Source organism: Chelonia mydas, chromosome 4 (genome assembly GCF_015237465.2).
Source record: "Chelonia mydas isolate rCheMyd1 chromosome 4, rCheMyd1.pri.v2, whole genome shotgun sequence".
Lineage (NCBI taxonomy): Eukaryota > Metazoa > Chordata > Testudines > Cheloniidae > Chelonia > Chelonia mydas.
Window position 1 is genome coordinate 17,264,977 of NC_057852.1, and position 21,083 is coordinate 17,286,059.

The following is a 21,083-nucleotide window of genomic DNA, read 5'->3' on the forward strand; positions in this document are numbered from 1 at the left end:
GGACCTTAAGAACAAAAATTAAAAATCTAAACACTCCTGGAAACCACCAAATCAACAGCCAGACATTTTTTTTGTTTATCCCAACAAACAGCTGAAATTAGCCCTTTTTTGTGTTTCCAGACAACCTGAATAGCCACAACACAAGCTTTTCATGGAAACACACAAGCAATTAGCTAAGCCCTGAAACATTTGTTCAAACTGCTGTCTGTTACATAAAAATCTACACTATTAAAGCACTCAGTTACAGCTTATAAGGAATAGTCCATGTGTTTATGATCTAGACTAGATCTTCCTTAAAAAGGTCAGTCACTCAATCCCACACAGTATTTCTGGGATGATGCACTCTTTACATCATTGTTTAAGAATGGGATTTTCACAAGCACTAACGGGAATTGAATTTCAAGGGGAGTTTGGTGATGAACTCCTTAAGTGCTTTTGAAATCCCATCCTGAAAAATTAAAGATTAAATTCACCCCAGTGTGCATCAGTTTCTGCCACGGCACAGGGTCCATGGTGGCTGATAGTTCTTGGGGTGAAATAATGCAGGTACGCAGACCCTCTTCTCAGCCATCTCAGCCAGGGGTATGACAGACAACAAACGCAGCCTCAAAAATGGGGGTCATTGACCAGCTAAAGTGGGTGGCCAAAACAGCTAGGAGATGCAATGACTCTACACATCCTAATTTTACCTTCCACAAGTTGGGCTCCTAAGGAAAGCCTAAGAGAAACTATACTTCCCCTACCCTTCAAAATCTGAGAGAGGAGCATGGTGGAACCACCACTTGGCCTCTAACAAGGGAACAGCAGCCCCTGCTAGCACCAGGAGGTGCAAACTGACACTCCTTGTATGTATGAGGTTGAATCTTGCCATATAGAGTTGAAAAACTTTATAAATTTTTAGGTCATGGGGTTTCCAAGGACATTAAACGATTAAGGCCCAATACTCGGTGTAAATCAGTTTAACTCCATTGACTTTAACTGTGCTACGCCGATTTACATCAGCAGAGGAACTGTCCCTTAAAATCTTCAAAATAATGACAAACAGTTTGCCACATGGATTTATTATCTTTTAAGGGAGATGAAGTAAGAGCCTGAACAGATTGATTACATCTCTTTAGACTGGACGAAAAGTCTTCTGAAACAATACATCGTCAGCAAAGAGAAGAAAAAATAGTTTAATCTATACCAGTAACTTCTAGAGAAAAAACACATTATTCAATGGAAGAGTAGTGACAAGTTCACGATTTCATAACTTAGTTATAAGTAGTGTCCTTTGTTAAAATAAAGGGCGGGGGGGGGGGGACAGCAGTGGGGTCTGTCTTGGGAAGAGAGCTTCATTCATTAGTATATTTATAGCCTTACATTTGACATTCAGTTTGAACTATTTTCCTTTATGAATAAAAGCTGTATCGAACAACATATGGAGGAGCTTAAACCAGCTTGAGATTACTGCCTATCCCGCTGACCAACAGTCGCATTGTTTCCTTCTACTCCTCTGTCTGTCCGCACCCATCTGTTGTCTTTTGCCTTATACTTCGATAGTAAACTCTTTGGGGCAGGGATAGTCTTTTTGTTCTGGGTTTGTACAGCACCCAGCACAATGCGGTCCTTGTCCATGACCAGAGCTCCTATGCATTACCGCAACACAAATAATTAATAACAATAACAAACATCATCTTTTGAGGCACTGGTGCTCTGACAATTATCCAAAATATACAGAATTTTCTCTAAAACCAAACACATAAGTTACGGTCCATATAACTGAAGATGCCTACTTGACCGAACCAACTAAAATATAGCCTCGCCACTGACCACATCAAAATCATGAACCACTTCTCTTGGTTTCATCCCTTCATATCCCTTTCAAATAAATCACTGCAAATCAGTTCGTTCACCCACACTCATTAACGGGACCCTTTGGTGAAATGCATAAATGCAGGAGTAACAAACCAAACTAAAAGATTGTTTTTCTTACAGGGGAAAAAAGGTGGCCAAAGTGATGCTTCCAGAATACTTCCATATTCTTACTAATTTCTGGTTAGTACCAGAACTAGCTTATGGAATACTTTAAAACCAGTTGTTCTCAAACTATTTTGATTGGCTGTACCACTTCACCAGACTAAGCCCTTAACTGTAAAAGTTTCCACCTCGTCCCCTTGAATTAGGAAAACTCACCTAAACTTGCATTGTGCTAACTCTATACTGAGCCAGACCACATGCAATTCAGTGGATGGCAGGCAACAACAATGTATAGAAATGCATCAGTAAGGTAAGAAGGGTAAATATATTGCAGATACCAGTGATTGGGAACTATTAATTTAGGGCCCAATTCGGCTCAATGAAATCAATGGAAATTGATGGCTCTCGGCACCTCTCAGGAGGCAATCAGTTCCTTGCAGGCCTTTAGACTAAACCTAGCTAATTATAATGTAATTGCCTTCCTAGCAAAAACCAAGCCACCATAGAAATCAAGAAATTCCTTCGAAAATCCATCAAAAGTTCTGAGAACGTGTGTTCAATAATACTCACAGAATTAATGATGCCTTTAAGCGCTTGGAATCCTCCAGTGACAGGGAAGACTTGTTCTTTTGTATCAGCAATTTTTTCAAGCTTTGGAAAACAAATACAAATAACTTGGCAGACCAAACATGTTGCACAATATTTTTCAGCCTGAAAATCTAAACAAAGGTCTAAAAGCCAACAGGCTCTATCATTTAGCAAGAGAATAAAAATCCTGGATCCCATGGACCTTCTGGCCCACAGTTAAAGAGAGCAGTTCTGTTTTTTCTGACCAGAAGCACTTGCTGCAAAATGATATGCAGCTAATCCCACTATATGGTAACCACTCAAATTCAAACAAAACCAGAGTAAAGAGGATCCCTAAATCCAGACCGTTTCAGACAATCATTTTACTTCTCTTCTTGGAGTGGAATTAAAAATTGGCACTAAAACTAAAAAAAGAGAAAGAGGTGGTGCAAACTTTTCTGCTTTCCCGTTTGCTTCCTCTTACTTTACGAAGTCTTTCTGCATACCCTTTGTACAAGGTTCCTTCTGTACACTTTTCCATTTAAAGTCCAAGTCTTCCTACTCCATTTCCACCCGCTCTGTAGTGCTAATTCTGCAAATGATCAGCTTATATGAGTACAGGACCTATAGATAAATCTTCAGTTGATGGGGAAAAAAAACAATAGTCCTTTTGTTTTCCAAAGCAAAGACTATTGTCCCCCGTCAACTCAAAGCTTATCTATAGTCACTGTACTCATGCAAGCTGTGGTCTAAGCTGGTTAACATTTGAATGGAAAGTTTCCCTAAATGATCTGGTTCAGGCGCCTATCAATAAGTGTAATTAATTTCTGAGAGATCTTTTCTGTAATAGAACAGTGGCATCCACTCATTCTTTTTACTTCTATTAATAAGCAAATGTCTAAGTATCTACTTCCTGCTCTGGAGAACATATTGCAGTGTTCCAGCATAAGTAAAGTACATTCATCTACCGCAGCGATGGCTGCCTTATAAAAACTTGTAAGATACCATTAATTAGTAATAACAACAACAATGCACTTACTTGATCTTGTTTAAAATCAAGGACCCCAACACAGTAAACTCTAGCCCCTAAACTTCTGGCCTTGTTTGCCTGTTCCAAAATAGAATGAAGAAAGAAATACACTGTTTACACACCAGGCTACACACACATACAAAAACACAGCAGAATGTAACAGACAGTTGCAGTTCAGTACTCACCTCTTTTTCTGCATACAAGGGGATCTGACCATCCAATTTACCATCTGTCAAAGCAATTATTATACTGGAGAACTTTGAGCCTCCTGCACCCTCAATTTGTTGATTTGCCTGAAAATGAACAACAATTATCCAGTTTACAGTCATACCCAAACTTATAACCAAGGTGCTTCTACTAAATGAATGCAGCCATTTGAAATAATCCAAATAAGACTGAATGATCAAATCCATCCCTAAAACTCACCTCTTCAAAACAATCCCGTCTCCCCTCTACCTATCATCCTTTCATTAATTTAAACCGGAGTTAGACCACGGCCTTGGATTGTAATTTGTTTAGGAGAAGGAGCATGACCAACATTTTCCAAAGTTACTAGTGACTTTAAGAGCCCCAGTATTTGGGTCCTCAAACTGACACACATTTAAAGCGGTATGGTTTTCATACTCTGCCATTTCTGATGAACATGTCCCTTTAAGGGGTCTCACTTTCAATATTGCCAACTCCAAACCTTCAAAAATCATTAGACAGCCCGCAAAATATAATGAAATCAGATTAAAAATAATAAGGTTTTTTTAAACAACAAATTTGGGGTTCTTTTTATTTGTCTTCTAATTTTTCAGCCCTTAGGATGCACTCACGTCACAGTGTCAAACTTTTCTCCACAACCAGGATGGCTAGAAACTTACTTTTTCTTTTTGATGAAATGTTAGATTCTCACAGATTCCCTGGTCACCAGGACCTGGGTCTTTAAATTAAACATCAAATATTGTTAAGACTCACAATCAAATTTACAAGAGTTAACAACACTGCAAATGGGACACCCAAAAATTAAGGGAGCTAAAACCACTAGTCCTATGGAACATTTTGGCCTGTGTCTTTATCTATGTTTGTAAACAAACATGAAAATTTTAGATGCTCTATTAATGTTCTGTAATAATAATAAAATATAAAGCTGTTTGTGGTTTTTACTATACTAATTTCTTTAACTGTTATACAGTGTTAGTTACTTATTCCATGTGGGAAAACTAAGGTCCACCTTTTGCCTCTCGGAAACAATACAAACGAACCTCCATAAGGCAAACCTCACAGGATTTCCAAGCCCCTACATGGGTTTTTTCCTCCTACCAGGACAATCTTTGCTTGAGTAAGGACCTTGGGATGTGGCCCTTAAAGACTATTGGATGTAAGATCCAGTAACAAAAAATGTGTACAAAATGTTTTAAATGCGTATTGTTTTGTTGTTACTTCAAAGGGGCATTCAAGTCATAGGAGAACAGACTTTTATTTCAATTATAAGAGTATTAAAACTTACTAGTTTTAATCCTTCATGCATGTATGTATCACCAGCTGGCTTTACGCTCCGTAAATTTTGAAGGCCTTTCTCGATTATGCTTCTGCGAATAATCAGAAAACAAGACCAAAGGTTGTTCAATCAATAAATGATGCTAAAAATCATATTGACAATTGGTAAAATGAATAGGGTTTGATGTTCTGTATGTCACATTGTACAAAAGGGCTACAGTGTGACCCTGAAATTTTAAAACATGCAAAAAAAAAATCATTTCAGCTCATAAACATTGTGCAGAGACAAATTTAAAATCGCAAAGCTGTGCTGGGGTAACAAATACGGTATGCCTAAGTTCCGCTATGCTTTGGTGACTCAGAAAGAGTCAGATCCAAGGGGACTGTTTCAAGTGGAGCTTATACTGCAAACAAAAGTCCACGTACCAACTCTAAAACAGTTCACTGGCAACAGTGTCATACTTTTTGAAGGTTACTTAGCTTGCTTGCCTGCATGTACTTAGCTTCCAGGCACATGTAAATTAAAAAGTAACTCCACCAAGATCCACAACTTGATTTCTGCAAGCAGCACAATGGAATGATATACCTTCATAAATACTGACAGGAGGTCATTCATGAGCCAGAAGGTGCTAAAACAGGATTACAATAATTAATCAAAGTCTGTTTACTAAATAAAAAAAAATCTGTTCATTCTTTCAGCATTTGTAGGATGTTCTTGTGGTTAAAGCAATTAACTGGGATTCAGAAGAGCTGAGTTCAATTCCTGGCTTTGCCACGGACTTCATGCGTGACCTCAGGGAAGTCATTTAACCTTTATGGGTTGCAGTTCCTCATTTGTAAAAAGGGGACAACATTGTTTCTCTGTTTTACTGGAAAACCGAAAGGATAAATCCACCAGTGACTGTGAGGTGCTCAGATACTAGGGGGACGGGGCTGTAGAAGCAAGTAGGTGGAAGTAATATTTTGAATACAGTCAGTAGTAGCAAAAATAAAAGGATTACATTAAGAAGGCCTTAGCCTAAGGTTCTTAGTTTTCACTTGGGCAAACTTCTAATGAAGTCAATGGGCATTTGCCCTAGTAAGGAGATGGTCATTTGGCCCAGAACGCAACAAATACAGATGACAATGAGGAAGAGCGAGGGATTGGCTAAGAAAGTATTTTCAGACTGCATGAAACCCTTCCTTAAGGCAGGCAAAGAAAAAAAAGAATTGGAACGCCACCCGGCCCGAATGCCAATGCCACGTAATTTGTTCCACTGATTAAATTTCTCTATGTTTAGAAGCTTTACTCCAGAAGTACAATATGTAGATGTAAATTTCAATTTGCATTCAGCAACTGATATCCATATTGACAGTTGCAATTGCAAAGGAAGAGATTCTGTGTTAAATAGATGGAAGAGAACAAGTTACGTAAGGCAACACAATCTGTTTGATCCAAATATTTTACATTCAGCATCTATAGAAACAACTTGAAACTGATTATGTATGAATGCCGATTATAAACCACATACTTAGTGCTTGCCAGAAATGAGTGGCAGCATGTCCACAGGCATTAATGTCTGCTTGCCAAGAAACAAACAACAACTGAAGTTCCAGTTTCTGAAACAGATTTCATATTGCAAAAATAGCTCTCCTACAATCAGCTCAGTTTTATCCAGTATGTCTCATGACCAGGCCTTACAGGACACTCTGGCACCTCCAGGCCTCTTTTTGCAGTTGGTACTGGTGAAATCTTTGGCAACATAAATTGTAACTTCTGCAGCAGCAGGGAGCAAGTCACCATCTATCTTCCAGTACCAAAGCAGGCATTGTAACAAGGGGGTTCATGCTACCATCACCTCCCCCCCCCCACTCCTGTACCCCCAGAATTATCCAGGACTCTGTGGCTCTTCCAGTTCTGTACCTGTTGCTGTAGCCACCAGATTGTAAATTCTTCAGGGCAGGGAGTGTCTTTCTATGTGTTTGTACAGTGCCTACCATAATGGGGCTAGGATCGCTGGTGGGGGTCCCCAGGCCCTGCTGCCGTACAAATAAATAATAATCATAATAATGAATTATAGAGCTCTGCAGGCCTCTCTTATGATTTATGCCACACAAAAGGTGTTTTTGGGGGGGGGCAGCGGAAATTAATCCGTTCCCTACAGTCTGTAACTTGCAGCCTGTCTGTGTTTGGGCTGAATGATTACAAATATAACATCTCTTCTCAATTCAACATATGTGCTGCATCACACCTCTGTCTTTTAGAAAAGGCACATTTAATCTATAATAGCTACCCTGTCTGTTCTTTCTTCTGTGCTTCATAATTACTTAGATAATTCCTCCACAAGCAGCATAAAGCAAATAACACCATTCTTACAAGTCTTCCATCATGTCTTGTCTAACCTAGATTGTAAACTCCTCAGGTCAAGGACCATCGGTGAAATCCTGGCCCTACTGAATTCATTGGGAGTTCTGCCATTCACCTCATGTCTTTCCTCTCTGTGGTCCCAATTCTGCTTCCCTTTCTCATGGTGAATTGTACTCTCCCAGAAGTACGCCCATTTATTTCAACAGGTCTATTCATGAGGTCTATCTCATGCTATTTAACATGAGTAAGGGTGGCTGACTCAGGTCCTACATAAGACTGAAAGAACACTGTTCACATGGGAGCCAAACTCTGCCCTGATAGCACTGCTGTCACTGGGACTGCGTGGTATACGACTCAATTCAGAATTTGGTCTAGACAGTCCAATGATGCAATAGTACTAAGCACTGAGCCCCAATGTAAAATAAACTACAACATACCAGCATCTGCCATTGGCTGAGCACACACCTTGGCTTTCCCTCTTTCGTTGGTCTAGTGTAGCTATGCTACTCTTCATGTGGACTGAATTATTACATGGTATTTATCAGCTGAACAGGTGCTGACAACACTGGAAGCCCTAGTCCAGACAACCCAACAGCTACTGATAACTGTTTCTGACACCGTGTCATGTGACCCTGCCTTGATATCGTGCTGAAAATGGTGTCAGCAGCCCCTACAAGGATACGTCACATAAAAAGAAACAGACTGACTACGTAGCACAGACCAACTTCCTTGGCATTAGTGTGAACAACTGTATTTCTGACAGGCCCAAAGAGATGGAACAAAATGTTGCTTGATAGCGATGGAGAGCACATCTGAAAAAATATGCTGAAGAAACTGCTGAATGCCAGTTCTTGCTAGCGAAACGCTTTGTCCTGGGAAATTAATACTGCAGAGGTCAGTGTTGGCTGGAATTGTCTGCTGCACGAGCCTCAGGTCACACAAGTTAAATTCGACAGAGGATTACTCTAATTTGTGACAGGTTTCAGAGTAACAGCCGTGTTAGTCTGTATTCGTAAAAAGAAAAGGAGTACTTGTGGCACCTTAGAGACTAACCAGTTTATTTGAGCATGAGCTTTCGTGAGCTACAGCTCACTTCATCGGATGCATAGCATATCGTGGAAACTGCAGAAGACATTATATACACACAGAGACCATGAAACAAAACTTCCTCCCACCCCACTCCCCCGCTGGCAACAGCTTATCTAAAGTGATCATCAAGTAGAGCCATTTCCAGCACAAATCCAGGTTTTCTCACCCCCCACCCCACACATACAAACTCACTCTCCTGCTGGCAACAGCCCATCCCCCTTTGAAACCCCTCTTTATAATGCGCATGATAATCAAGGTGGGTCACCTCCAGCACTAATCCAGATTTTCTCACCCCCCCCCACACACACCCCCCTTCCAAAAACCACACACACAAACTCATTCTCCTGCTGGCAACAGCTCATCCAGCAGGAGAGTGAGTTTGTATGTGTGTGTGGGGGGGGGGGGGGGGAAGGGTGAGAAAACCTGGATTTGTGCTGGAAATGGCTCTACTTGATGATCACTTTAGATAAGCTGTTGCCAGCGGGGGAGTGGGGTGGGAGGAAGTTTTGTTTCATGGTCTCTGTGTGTATATAATGTCTTCTGCAGTTTCCACGATATGCTATGCATCCGATGAAGTGAGCTGTAGCTCACGAAAGCTCATGCTCAAATAAACTGGTTAGTCTCTAAGGTGCCACAAGTACTCCTTTTCTAATTTGTGAGCCTGAGTTTGCATAAAAATCTCTAAAAGTTTTTCAAATTGGGGCTCCAAGTTCTTTTAGGCCAGTTCCAATTTCATATTTATTTACCATCCCACGCTGGCATCTCACATTATTAAGATCAGGATAACTTGAGTACATCACCATCAACAGGCCTTTGGGAGTACATTCTGAGTCCCAATAAGTACATCACCCAAAAATGTGTATGAGGGATTGTCAACGTCTTCTCCAACAAAATGCAGCTGTGCCACAAAACTGCTATAATCCAACAGGTGTATTAGGAAGCGCACACATACTTGTTGAAGGAAAACAGATGTGTCATTTGACAAAAACAGTAAAGTTTTAATCCACATCTGTGCACAATGTGCTCCACGCACAGCCTAGAATAACCCCTGCACATCACCCTCCTCAGCTGAATCACATAAATTAACGAGAAGCTCTCTACCTACATGTGCTTTTTACACATCTTTGCTCAGATAATAAATGCAAACTTCCCACAAAACTCCCTTCTAGAGTCTACAGTCTATATACTGCTCTGGCTGGCTACATTCTGGCAGACCTTCCATGCTAAAATAAATGAGTGTAAAGATAAACATGCAGAAATGCTTTGCTGGGTTGGGACTTGCGTGTATTCATCATATGCATGTGCAACAGAATACGGAGAGAAGCCCATGCTGGCAAGTACCATAAAAGCATACATAAAGACTGTGGGCCTGATCCTGTGGTCCTCACTCATGAAAGTATTCATTAACATCAAATGGAGTTCTGCCTAAGTGAAGACAGCAGGATCACACCATACATATGGCCAAAGGTCTGAGTCAAACACTAATTATAGTTGGCAGAAGCTAGTACATGGAAACTACAGTTATATCTGCCAGCACACAGTCAGCCACAGGAGTATACAAAGTATATTGTGATGCCTGTATCATGTGCTTTTCCTAGCCACCGGTTTTTGATAAAATTATACTCTTCTGTGGCTAAAGAGGATTTTAGTCTCCAGGGCTGTCAATATGGCACTTCTCACCAACACAAAATTCACTTTAACTTCAGGTTTTTACTTCTATGGTATGTTCATACCATGCGTGTCAACACAGTTGAAATATGTTGTAAAAATCAGTATGAACTTCACTTTGTAAAGGATTAGCACTCAGCTCATTAAAATACAGTAAAGCTTCACTGACTTGAACAAATGACTGGAAATTCATTGAGCTTCACTGAGATTTGTGAATTAGCAAGTAACAAAGCACAGTTCATAACAAATCAAAGATACTGTGTCACTAAATGGTACTAAGTCCCAAATACTGCAATGTGCTGAGCCCCTCATCTTCTGCTGGAGCCAATGGGAGTCAAAGATGCTGAGCTGTTCTCAGCTGTCGACCCCTTAATATTTAGAATCAAAGTTGTTCAAAGTGTATCTGCATTAAAAATCTCTCTAATCAGTCATGTACGTACAGTTCCTGTTATTACTACCCATCTTCCTCATCTTCTTTCGCAACCCCCAGTGAATCACAAAAGGGTGATTTTTTTTTTCCACTATTTGCGTGCAGCGATGCCTCAGGAAATATTGGATGACAGAAATGAAAGGAAGAGGCACTCACTTACAACCAAATGTGCTCCTCCAGAACTCTACTTTCTAGAGCTTATTCTCATAGAAAAATATGTTTTAACTCCTTCACATGACTGAGAACATAGTACACCGATTCACTGAAACAGCACTTGTGCTTATGTGGAGGGATGCCAAAATCCCGCCTAGGCATTCAAAATAGTGTGAACTACTGTATCAGTCGTGACGGTCAGTGTTCAGGAAGGAATATGGCATTGAAAAGAATTAAGCATCATGATCTCCATTTTGCAAATGAAGAAACTGATGCACAGGAAGGTGACTTGCCTGTGATCACACATCAAGATAATGGCAGAGTTGAGACAAAGAACCTAGATCATTTGACTCATTCCGACCTAGTGGATCATCCATTGGAATGTTCACAAAAATAAACACAGACATGAACTGCTGCCTTATGATTCTAACATTTCCATACTGGCTACCTCTTGGAAGTATCAATCATTTTGCTAACATTATCTGATTTAGTAAAAGCCCTAAAGAAAAGGAATAATGAACTAACCTGTCTCCAGTTAATGGCATAATGGCTTGCGCTTGGGTGGAAAACACTATGAAGGATAACCTCATCCGGGGGCTTTTAAAGAAAAGAAAAATACATACATTTTAGACAAATGAAAAGAGAGCCTTGTACAGTATATCCATTCATCATTTTTTTGCCTTTCTTTATTAGCATTATTTTCATCATCTTATTTCCAAAGCATACACTTTCAAACTACAAATTAAGAAGGTGGACAAGAAAAAGGGAATTCATGAACTGTTTACTTCTTGAGCTCATACCTTTCTTCCACTGGTGTTCTGCAAAATGCAGAAGAAAAATTATTGTTTTCCTTCTTGCTTTATCATAGGCTGTAGATAAACACTGGTTAAAATGAGGTATTTAACCTCAAAAATTCATGCACCAAACTGCAGTTTGCATATTGCAGTATAATGAGGCTTCAGATTTTTAAGGCGTGCATGCAGATTTTTGTACTCACCCAACTATGAGTGCGTATGCAACTCGAGGATTTGCACACACACATTTTTGCACATGTGCAATTCTAACTTATGCACATGCACTGGTTGTTATGGGCATTTATGGACCTGTGCAAAAGCGAGCTTACATTTTAAAAGTTTGGGCCTGACACAATTTAAGACTTTTGGACCAAATTCATACCTGAGGTAAGAAGGCACAACACTAGTAATATTAAAAGTAGCAGCACCCACTTATTCCAGGTCTGAATTTGGCTATTTCATTTAAAACAAGGTTTCATTATCTGCAGTTTCTCAATGAGCAGGTTCCAATGTTCTTCAAAGATATTTGTAATAGCTAAAAGCAATTCTCTCAAAAGGATTATTGGGCAAATGTATGCGATAATCAGCAATATGACCTAAACACGAATTTAATAAAGGATCAGTCTTTTCCCTTGATGTATATTCTTAGCTCCCACTAATGTTAAGAGGAATTATACAACAGACATCAGCTGAAGACTGGTCCCTCCCTAAGACTGATTGATGCTTTTGATGGCCAAGACAGTGACATTTGTAAAATGGGTTCTAACAGCATCTCACCTCTCCTTTTTGAAATTGTAACATTTTAATTTATAAATGTATCAGAGAAATATACATTGAAAATTGTTATAAGATTCATAATATTTGTGAGGCTATGCGAATGTATTAGGTTAACATTAATAAGGATAAACATCAGTATAATTTGATTATATTTTAGTTCATGTGTGTTACTAATTTTTAAAAAATTTTGTTTTATCCTAAGTATCAGAGAAATATAATGTGAATATGTGACAGATCTGTTACATGTTACTTTAATTTAAGGCACTGGCCTAGTCCTTCCACTGGCGTTTTCCTGAGAAAAGACAGCAGACTCAGGCCCTTAAGTCCATTTAGTTGTCACAAGCAGTTGTCAAACAGACAGTACAATGCTTCCAGTCTGAAATACTTCGGATAACATAAGCAGATAATGAAGATCAGAAGAGGGATCTTTTCATTTGACATGTGAGTCCTTTGAGTTACCTCAAAGTTACGAATGGATTTGACCATTTGAATTGGTCATTAAGAAACACATAAAATATCCTCTTCAGCAAGCATCCTTTATTTCATTTCACTATCCAAGCCTTCAGACTCTAGAGTGATGTGTGGGAGCAATATACCTACAGACATACACAGTCATAGGCATGTAACACAGGAAATAAATGAGTGATATTACTGCTGCAGGCCTACATCCTGCCAACCAATCAAAATGGAAAACAGCTCACGTTGGTATCATCTAATTTTTAGAATGACCCTGTTCAATGTTTTCACTGCATGCTGAACTGAACAGCCTCACACAACTACTAAACAATTCTCTGTTGTTCTTTCCACAACTAATATTTTAATTTTAAAAAAAAAAAGGGGGGGGGGGAGAGGAGATGGTCTGATTGTCATGTATAATAAGGGCACTATACACCAGTGGTTCTCAAAGCCGGCCTGCTGCTTGTTCAGGGAAAGCCCCTGGCGGGCCGGACCGGTTTGTTTACCTGCCACGTCCGCAGGTTCGGCCAATCGCGGCTCCCACTGGCCGCGGTTCGCTGCTCCAGGCCAATGGGGGCTGCGGGAAGCGACACAGGCCCAGGGACGTGCTGGCCGCCCTTCCCGCAGCCCCCATTGGCCTGGAGAAGCGAACCGCAGCCAGTGGGCACCGCGATCGGCCAAACCTGCGGACGTGGCAGGTAAACAAACCGGCCCGGCCTGGCAGGGGCTTTTCCTGAACAAGCGACGGACCGGCTTTGAGAACCACTGCTCTACACTACTCAGACAGCATAAAAGAGCCTTAATAGGAGTAAAAAGAAAAGGAGTACTTGTGGTAAGACTAACACGGCTGCTACTCTGAAACCTTAATAGGAGTGTAAATCATTTAGAATATCAGGCTCATATATTCTGTGTTCTTCAGCTGATCCAGCCAGACCACATTCTAATCCAGCTGTTGCGAAAGGGAGTGTCACTTGGCTGCAGAAGAGGATGCACCAGTGGCTTTGTAATGAACACACACACCCTTTTTTCCACCACTAGCTGAAAGTAAGAATGGCCAAGGCCTCTCTCTCTTTTTTAAACTTCCAGAATGACTTTCAACTTTGTCACCCAGGCTTCTTTTACATAAAACTTGACCTTAGCAAGATGGATGGAAGCAATATTTAACTACGCAACCCTTATTCACATCCTCTTCTTTAGCTGGCCAAGCTTACAATTGACTACTGTATTTCATTTTCCACTAGAAAAAATTAATCCCCATAACATCCTGTATCTGTGAGGGGGTTTTTTTGTTTTTTTTTTAAAAAGGAAGGTGTTTCATTACACCAATTCTTAATTTAAAATATAACAAGCCAGTTTGTAACAGCAACATTTGTCAGAGGAGAAGACTTGCTATTTATCAGTAAAGTTTGCTGCATATATACAATGCATATACTAAACTGGCGCAAACTTTAAACACATGCCTGCACTTGAGAAGCAAAAGCTTTTCCTTACTTTTAGGCTGGATCACATATTCACTTTAAATTTCCTGATATCTTTATTGTGACCTCTAAAATTAGGGTAACACTAAACAATCGACACAAAAAAAGAATATATCAGAATCCACTGATGTTGTTTATGGGAGAAGCAATGTTAAAAAAAAATAATCAAATCAGATATAACAACAAATTAAGAATCCAATATTTAAATATGTTTGCAGATTAACATTTTACTAAGTTCCAAACATGGTGACATCATAAAGTGAGAGTTTATTGTCCAGTTTATCTGAACATTAGAGTTCAAATGCTTTATATGCTTATGAAGGGTTTTCAGCTGATAACCTTCCAGAAAGATTTGTTTTGTAACATACCCCAGTATCAATTAAAAGCAGAAGCTAGCAAAGGGAAAACATACCTCACAAATCTGTCTGTGAGTTGTTTTACAAAATCATAGATCTCAATCCAGTTCTGTGCTACACTCCCAGATCTGAAAAGAAAACAAAAAACAGGTTAGTATGTTTTAGCTCAGGGAAAGTAGACAAAGATTATAACTTAAATACTTCCATCCATTTAATTTTTTCAGGGGAAGGGGGCAGGAATAGCTATTGCCATAATACATTACTACATTATTTCAAATGATCTCCAGCAGGTTCATGGGGGTTCTGCCACATCATCTTCCTGTGATAATCTGTCAATCTACTGCATAGCATAATGCATTTAGCATACAGCACAATATAGGAAACTGCACGTCAGTTTTGTTAGAATGTGCTTCTCTGGGATGCCCAGGTCCACAGATTAAAACAGAGATGTTCACTCTTGCAAATTGAGGGCCTGCATCTCGCCTTTCTACCTTACGATTTTGCCTGTGGCACACTATGAACAAACTTTATCCCCCAAAAAAGGGGATGGCAGGAGATGCAGATAACTAGATCTGGTCCAAAAAAAACAAAAAAAAAAGTTTACGGCACAGTTGTCGGTCAGAAAACGCAGTTAGTCAAAAATAAAAAAACATTTTGTGGGAATGTGTCAGTTATAATTAAATTTTCAATGGGAAAAGTTGAAATGATTCACTTTTATTTTCTCATTTTGTTTCGATAATCATCATTAGTTATGTTACTATAGCACTTAGGGGCCTTAGTGATGGACCAGGCCCCTTGTGCTGGGCGCTGGACAAACACAGAACAAAAAAAGACTTGTCCCTGCCCCAGAGAACTTACAATGTTGAGATGTTTCAATACAGTAAAAATGTTCCATTTTGACTTTATTGTTTCAATTAATTTCTTTTATGCTGTTATCACTTCACTTCTCTCACACATCTCAACTCCTTTTCCCAGGTTCAGAAGGTCAGAGGAGCTCATGATTCTTGGCCACTCCCTCCAGTCCCTGGCACAAGTTCATAGGTCTTGGAGTTCCAGTCCTTTTCTCTTCAAACTTCTCTTGACAGAGTCTTTCCGTCCCATCCTTGATCTTCCACATCCTTTCTTGCGGTCTTCATCCTCCCACGCTCTGTTTGCTGGTCCTCGTTCTCCCATTCTTATCACATGTCCAGCCCACCTCAGCCTTGCACTCTCCAGCCTATTGATCACGGAGAATCCCAAGTGCATCTTCCCTCTCATTTCTTCCATGCACACTCCATCTACCCTCCACGTGCCCGCCATTCTCCTCAGTACATTATTTTCTACTACCTGTATCTTCTTATCTTCCATCTCTGTAAGGCCCATCATTTCCCAACCAAACACATGTGGCATACACTTTTCTGTCGTTTTTTACTCAGTTGTCAGTTCTACAGTATTCCTGCCTCCTTTTCCACTGCTGCCCATGCACACTGGATTCTTCTTTTCAGTTCTCCAGATCTCTCTCCAATGGCACCAGGTGTACTTCCCCCAAGTAGACAAATTCTTTCTCATGATTCAGCTTCTCTCCTGAAACTTCAATCAACAGGTATTCGTCTTCTTTCTCTACTTGAATAATTTCCATCTGTTTTGTGTTTACTTTCAAACCATGATCTTCAAACACAGATGCTTTTATATGGTATTAAAATATTAATTTAATATTACATTTGTGGGTGGTATTTAATATTGTATTATATTGTAATGTTTTGCCATTATTGAAACAAAAAAGGTTTACTTTACAAAACAAAGTATTTTGACATTATTGAAATGGAACATTTCAATGGCTCTGAATCAAATTTTTGCAGAATTTTTATTCTGTGGGAAATTTTGGCTTTTTGTTCTAGTTTGGACTGAAAACAAATTTCGGAATATCAGAATTTTCATGGAACAGACATTCCATTCTTTGACCAGCTCTACAGATAGCCATTTTCCAGTAAGAGCTCAGACTGCTCTTGGCAAAAGAGAATCCTCCTCTCTTTCACAGAAGGCCATAAGGCAGATATCCTCACCGCCTTCCAGCACAGGGAAATTCAGACCTCCAAAGACAATGCCAAACTGAATTAATTAACCATCTACAGTCACTTCCCCATACACCCTGTGGTGATCTCAAGAGAACTAAACACGTAACCCCTCTTCCACTGTTCACCACATTTTGCTATCACCCACTGACACACGATATAGAACGTAACCTCACCACACACCTGTTCACCCACACACAGAGATACAACGCCACTCACACATCTCACCTACAACAACCCACAGACACAACCCCTGCCTGCCAACACAATCCCATGCAGATACATACACACAAACCCCGCTTACACTCCGCACACAGATACAACCCCAACATCCCACCTATACTCCACACACAGAGGCAGGCACAAACCCAACCTCTATACACACACCCCAACTACACCCCCATACAGATACTCACACCCCAGACAGACACACACACCCAAACCCCAAACAAAGACTTCCACCGACCACCTATACTCCACAGAGATACAACCCGACCATCCCATCTATTCTCCACACGCACAAAGCCTACCTCCACATCCTCACCCCACCTATACTCACACAACACTCCCTACAAAGGGAGACTCCCACTACACCTTCATAAAAGAGAGACATGCCCCAATTACACCCCCACACAGAGACACACACAACGCACATCCTCAAATAGAGACACACACCCCATGGAGCTACAAGCCTTCCAACTACATCCCACACAGACACCCACACCCTACCTACATACACACCAACTACACCCCCATGCAGACACACACGCCTCTACGACACCCCTAGGTGCTGGATTTAGGGGTACTGGGGGTCAGGCAGCACCCCCTGCCTTGAAGTGGTTTCATCACACCCAGGATTTACCGATTAGTTCAGTGGCTCTCAGTACCCCCACTGTGCAATTTGTCCCAGAACCCCCACCGAAAGAGAGACACACACACACACACCCCTACACCGACACACACCCTGCCCATACACACCTACACACCCCTACACCGACACACACCCTGCCCATACACGCCTACACCCCCACGCAGACACACACCCTGCCCATACACACCTACACCCCCACGCAGACACACACACCCCCCCACCTACACCCCCACGCAGACACACACACCCCCCCACCTACACCCCCACGCAGAGAAACACCCCCCCACCTACACCCCCACGCAGAGAAACACACACCCCACCTACACCCCCACGCAGAGAAACACACACCCCACCTACACCCCCACGCAGAGAAACACACACACACACACACACACACACACACCTACACCCCCACGCCCTCTCCCCAGGCCCCGTGCCCTGTGGGGGGGGGGGTGGAGCCCGCCTGCCCGCCCCTCCCGGCCCCACTCACTTGTCCAGCACGAAGTACAAGTCAAAGGCTCCACGGCAGGAATGCTCGTCCTGGGCTCGAACCGCCGGCAGCAGCAGCAGCAGCCAGAGCAGCCGCTGGGCCGCCCGGCGGGGCCGCATCCTGTCCCCGCTCGGCACCATCGCCCCGCTCCTCTCCGCAGCCTGCCCTTGCAACGAGCAGAGAAGCTGGGTCCGGCGGCCGCAGGCAGCGCGGGGCGCTCGGAGGACAAAGGGAGTTGCAGAAAACTCCTAGCGGATCCCGGAGGAGGCAGGATCCCTCTGTGTCCTCGTCCCCCCCCCCCCGGCCCCGAGACGAGGGGCGCTGGCTGGCAGCTGCTGCGCTCCTCCTCTTCCCTCCCTGGCGCGGGGCTGGCAGGCCGGGCTCCCTGGGTGCGCAGCGCTGCCCGCGTCCTCGGCTCGGCAAGGTTCCTGGCCACACGCTCCCGCAATGGCGACCCCACGCCGCAGTCAAAGCGAAGCGCCTCCCGACAACAAACCGCGCTGAAACTTTTCGGGGGTGGGTTGTTGGCCAGGAGCCGCCTTTTGTGGCCTCCTCAGGATGTGACTCATGTGCCCTAGCGCTGGTTCCGTTCGCTCGGGGACCCCCCCCTCCCCGGGCACCGATCACCTCGGAAGAAAGGAAGGGAAAACCAAGCAAACAAACAAAAAGCAGCCAGCCCCTCCTGGGGTGTCTCTTTGAAAGGGGTGGGGATAGGGAGCGACTGAGCCTCTCGCACACACATGTACTTACAAGGGAGTCATTCCAGGTTCATCCCGGAGGCGCCTGGCTTTGATTCAGTGGCCAGATTTCAAAAAATATAAAACCACGGGCTGAAGAAAAAAAAAATGTATGACTCTGCTTTTATTATTCAGCATCAGGCTGAAACTTGACCTCCCACAAGCCCAGAGTCAGGGGTTTGGTTTTCTCTTTAAATCTGTGCCATAAGTAAAGCAGAAGCCTGACAAAAGTCATTTTTTCCCCACCCTCAAGAGAACATTTTTTTCTAAGGGCTCCATCCTGCTGGGTGCTGAGTCCTGTGGCCCTGATCGTGCAAAGCATTTAAAACAGTGTTCAAACTAAAGCAAGGGAGTGCTTAAGTAGCTGGCAAGGGCAGGTCCTAGTGTGGTCAGTACCTTGCAAGACCCAGGCCTAAAAGCAGAGTTTAACTGTAATGGGAACTGCAATTTGTAAGTGGCTCTGCACAGAAGAGATCTGGGGTTTTCACTCTGCTGTCAGTGCAATTCCATGCTGTCAAAAATTCAAGCAAGAGTGCAACAGTTGGAGATTAAAATAAAAATCAACCAATCATTCTAATAGCAAAGGGCATCTATTACAGTAACAAAGCTCTGGATGCTCCCGACATACATTTTAAAGAAAACACTACAGGTGTTGACAAGCCCAAGCATGAAAAAATCATGGAGTTTTTTAAAAAAACAAACTGATTTTCTTTTTCTTTTCTTTTTGACTTGGGAGCCTGTAGGATTCACATTTTCAAGTTCTTTTCTGCAGCCATGAGGCTCGGGAACTTATTTTTCAAATATGAACAGTAAGATTCTCATGTTCTACAATGACTAAAGGAGAGAACAGCATGAGACTACCAGGAGACCCATGCTAAAATTGCAGGAGAGGGCAATGCTACTTATATTATGGAAATTTTTAAAACCCATATTAATTATGAAACCCCTAATTTAAAGAAAACCTTGTTTTTTCAGACATTTTAAAATAGTGTTGCCTTTTAGAAGGGTAGAAATTTGGTCCCAGAGACTATTAAGTCCTTTACATTCAGGGAAGGGATGATGTCCTGGCAGCACAGGATCTAAGCCTATTCAGCAAGAAGACTCATGACTTTAAATAACGTATCAGAGCAGATGTATGTCAACTGCCAAGATCAGATTTAACTAGTGGAAGGCTGGAATTCCCACTTTTTATGGATTGGTGTCTCCATATTTGGGTGCACAATTTAAGACATCTTAAGGAGGCCCAATATTAAGAGAGTGGGTGTTCGGCATATCCTGAAAACCAGGATTCAATCAAAAATTGATCTCTCATCTCTAAATCGCTAGTCACTTTTGTAGATTTAGAATACACACACACACTCTCACACTCTTTCTCTCTCTCTCTCTACTACTGTTCCAACAACTCCCATGTCATGTTTGTGAATTTTCTGTAGACAATTTTTAATTATTTTATTATTTCAACTACACATTAGCTAGAGTATATCAAAACTGTTTCCTTGGTACTCTGCAAACTGTAACCACCAAAATGTGATAAGGTACAGTAGATGGACCTTGCACAGCTAAATGTGGAACAAACATTTGTTTTGGACCATAAGCTAAAGGATTCACCGCAAACATGAGGTATTGTAAAAAGCATTGTTTTGTACCACAAGAATGTTAGCTTTTAGATTTTTCCATCTGGGATTTCAGAGTTTTACAGAAGTGCAAACATGATTAATAGTCCTAAAATATTATCTAAAGGCTAGCATGCATACATTACATGTGAGTTACTGGATGGAAAATTCTGTGCATATGACAATACCAACTCACAAATAGTATTGTGTAAATTAAAGTTATTGTAAAATTAAAAATAGATTAATCTAACCACTAATTCTTTGTTTCATTTTTGTGAGATTCAGCCACAGCCCCTTATGATCACTAAGCCTAAGGGGTCAAAATTACAGCTTTCATTTTCTCGGGAACACCACTGCCTTAATGCATCTCCAAATTCATTTTAACAGACTTGTTTTAATGCAGGAAGGAGGCCAAATTCAACCATGGTGCATGCAGATGTAATGCTGCTGACGTCAATGAAGTTGTACGGGTTTACTACATTAAACGTAGCCCTAGTGTAGACTAGGGGGCTGATCCCAAACCCATTCACCTCAGTGGTCCTTGGACGAGGCCCAAAATGAGCATTCCCTCTTAAAATATTAAATGATGGTTTCCCCAAAAAGCGTGGTCACTATAATACTGACTTTTAATATCATATTTGCTATACCTGTTTAATAAACTGACCAAAATCCTGTCTTCAGTTTAAATTCCATATACAAGAATATTCAGTCAATAAGCTATACCGTGTGGCTGTA

At 41.6% G+C, this 21,083-nt stretch overlaps 1 protein-coding gene across 3 annotated transcripts in view; it reads right to left on the bottom strand.

Annotated features, from left to right (window-relative positions):
- Nucleotides 1-18,809, bottom strand: part of ANTXR2 (ANTXR cell adhesion molecule 2) — a 173,596-nt gene extending 154,787 nt beyond the window's left edge. Inside the window, exons 1-8 of one of the 3 annotated variants that reach the window (XM_037896746.2) lie at nt 18,749-18,809; nt 17,999-18,165; nt 14,643-14,714; nt 11,251-11,322; nt 5,049-5,130; nt 3,742-3,849; nt 3,566-3,634; nt 2,530-2,610 (exon numbers count right to left, since the gene is read on the bottom strand). In XM_037896746.2, the coding sequence (XP_037752674.1) occupies nt 2,530-2,610; nt 3,566-3,634; nt 3,742-3,849; nt 5,049-5,130; nt 11,251-11,322; nt 14,643-14,714; nt 17,999-18,138 (624 nt within the window). In that variant the 5' untranslated portion in view covers nt 18,139-18,165; nt 18,749-18,809. Of the gene's footprint in view, nt 1-2,529; nt 2,611-3,565; nt 3,635-3,741; nt 3,850-5,048; nt 5,131-11,250; nt 11,323-14,642; nt 14,715-17,998; nt 18,723-18,748 lie in introns of those variants that run through there. The other 2 variants (XM_037896745.2, XM_043545278.1) reach the window with 2 other exon arrangements.
- Nucleotides 18,810-21,083: the final 2,274 nt, after the last annotated feature.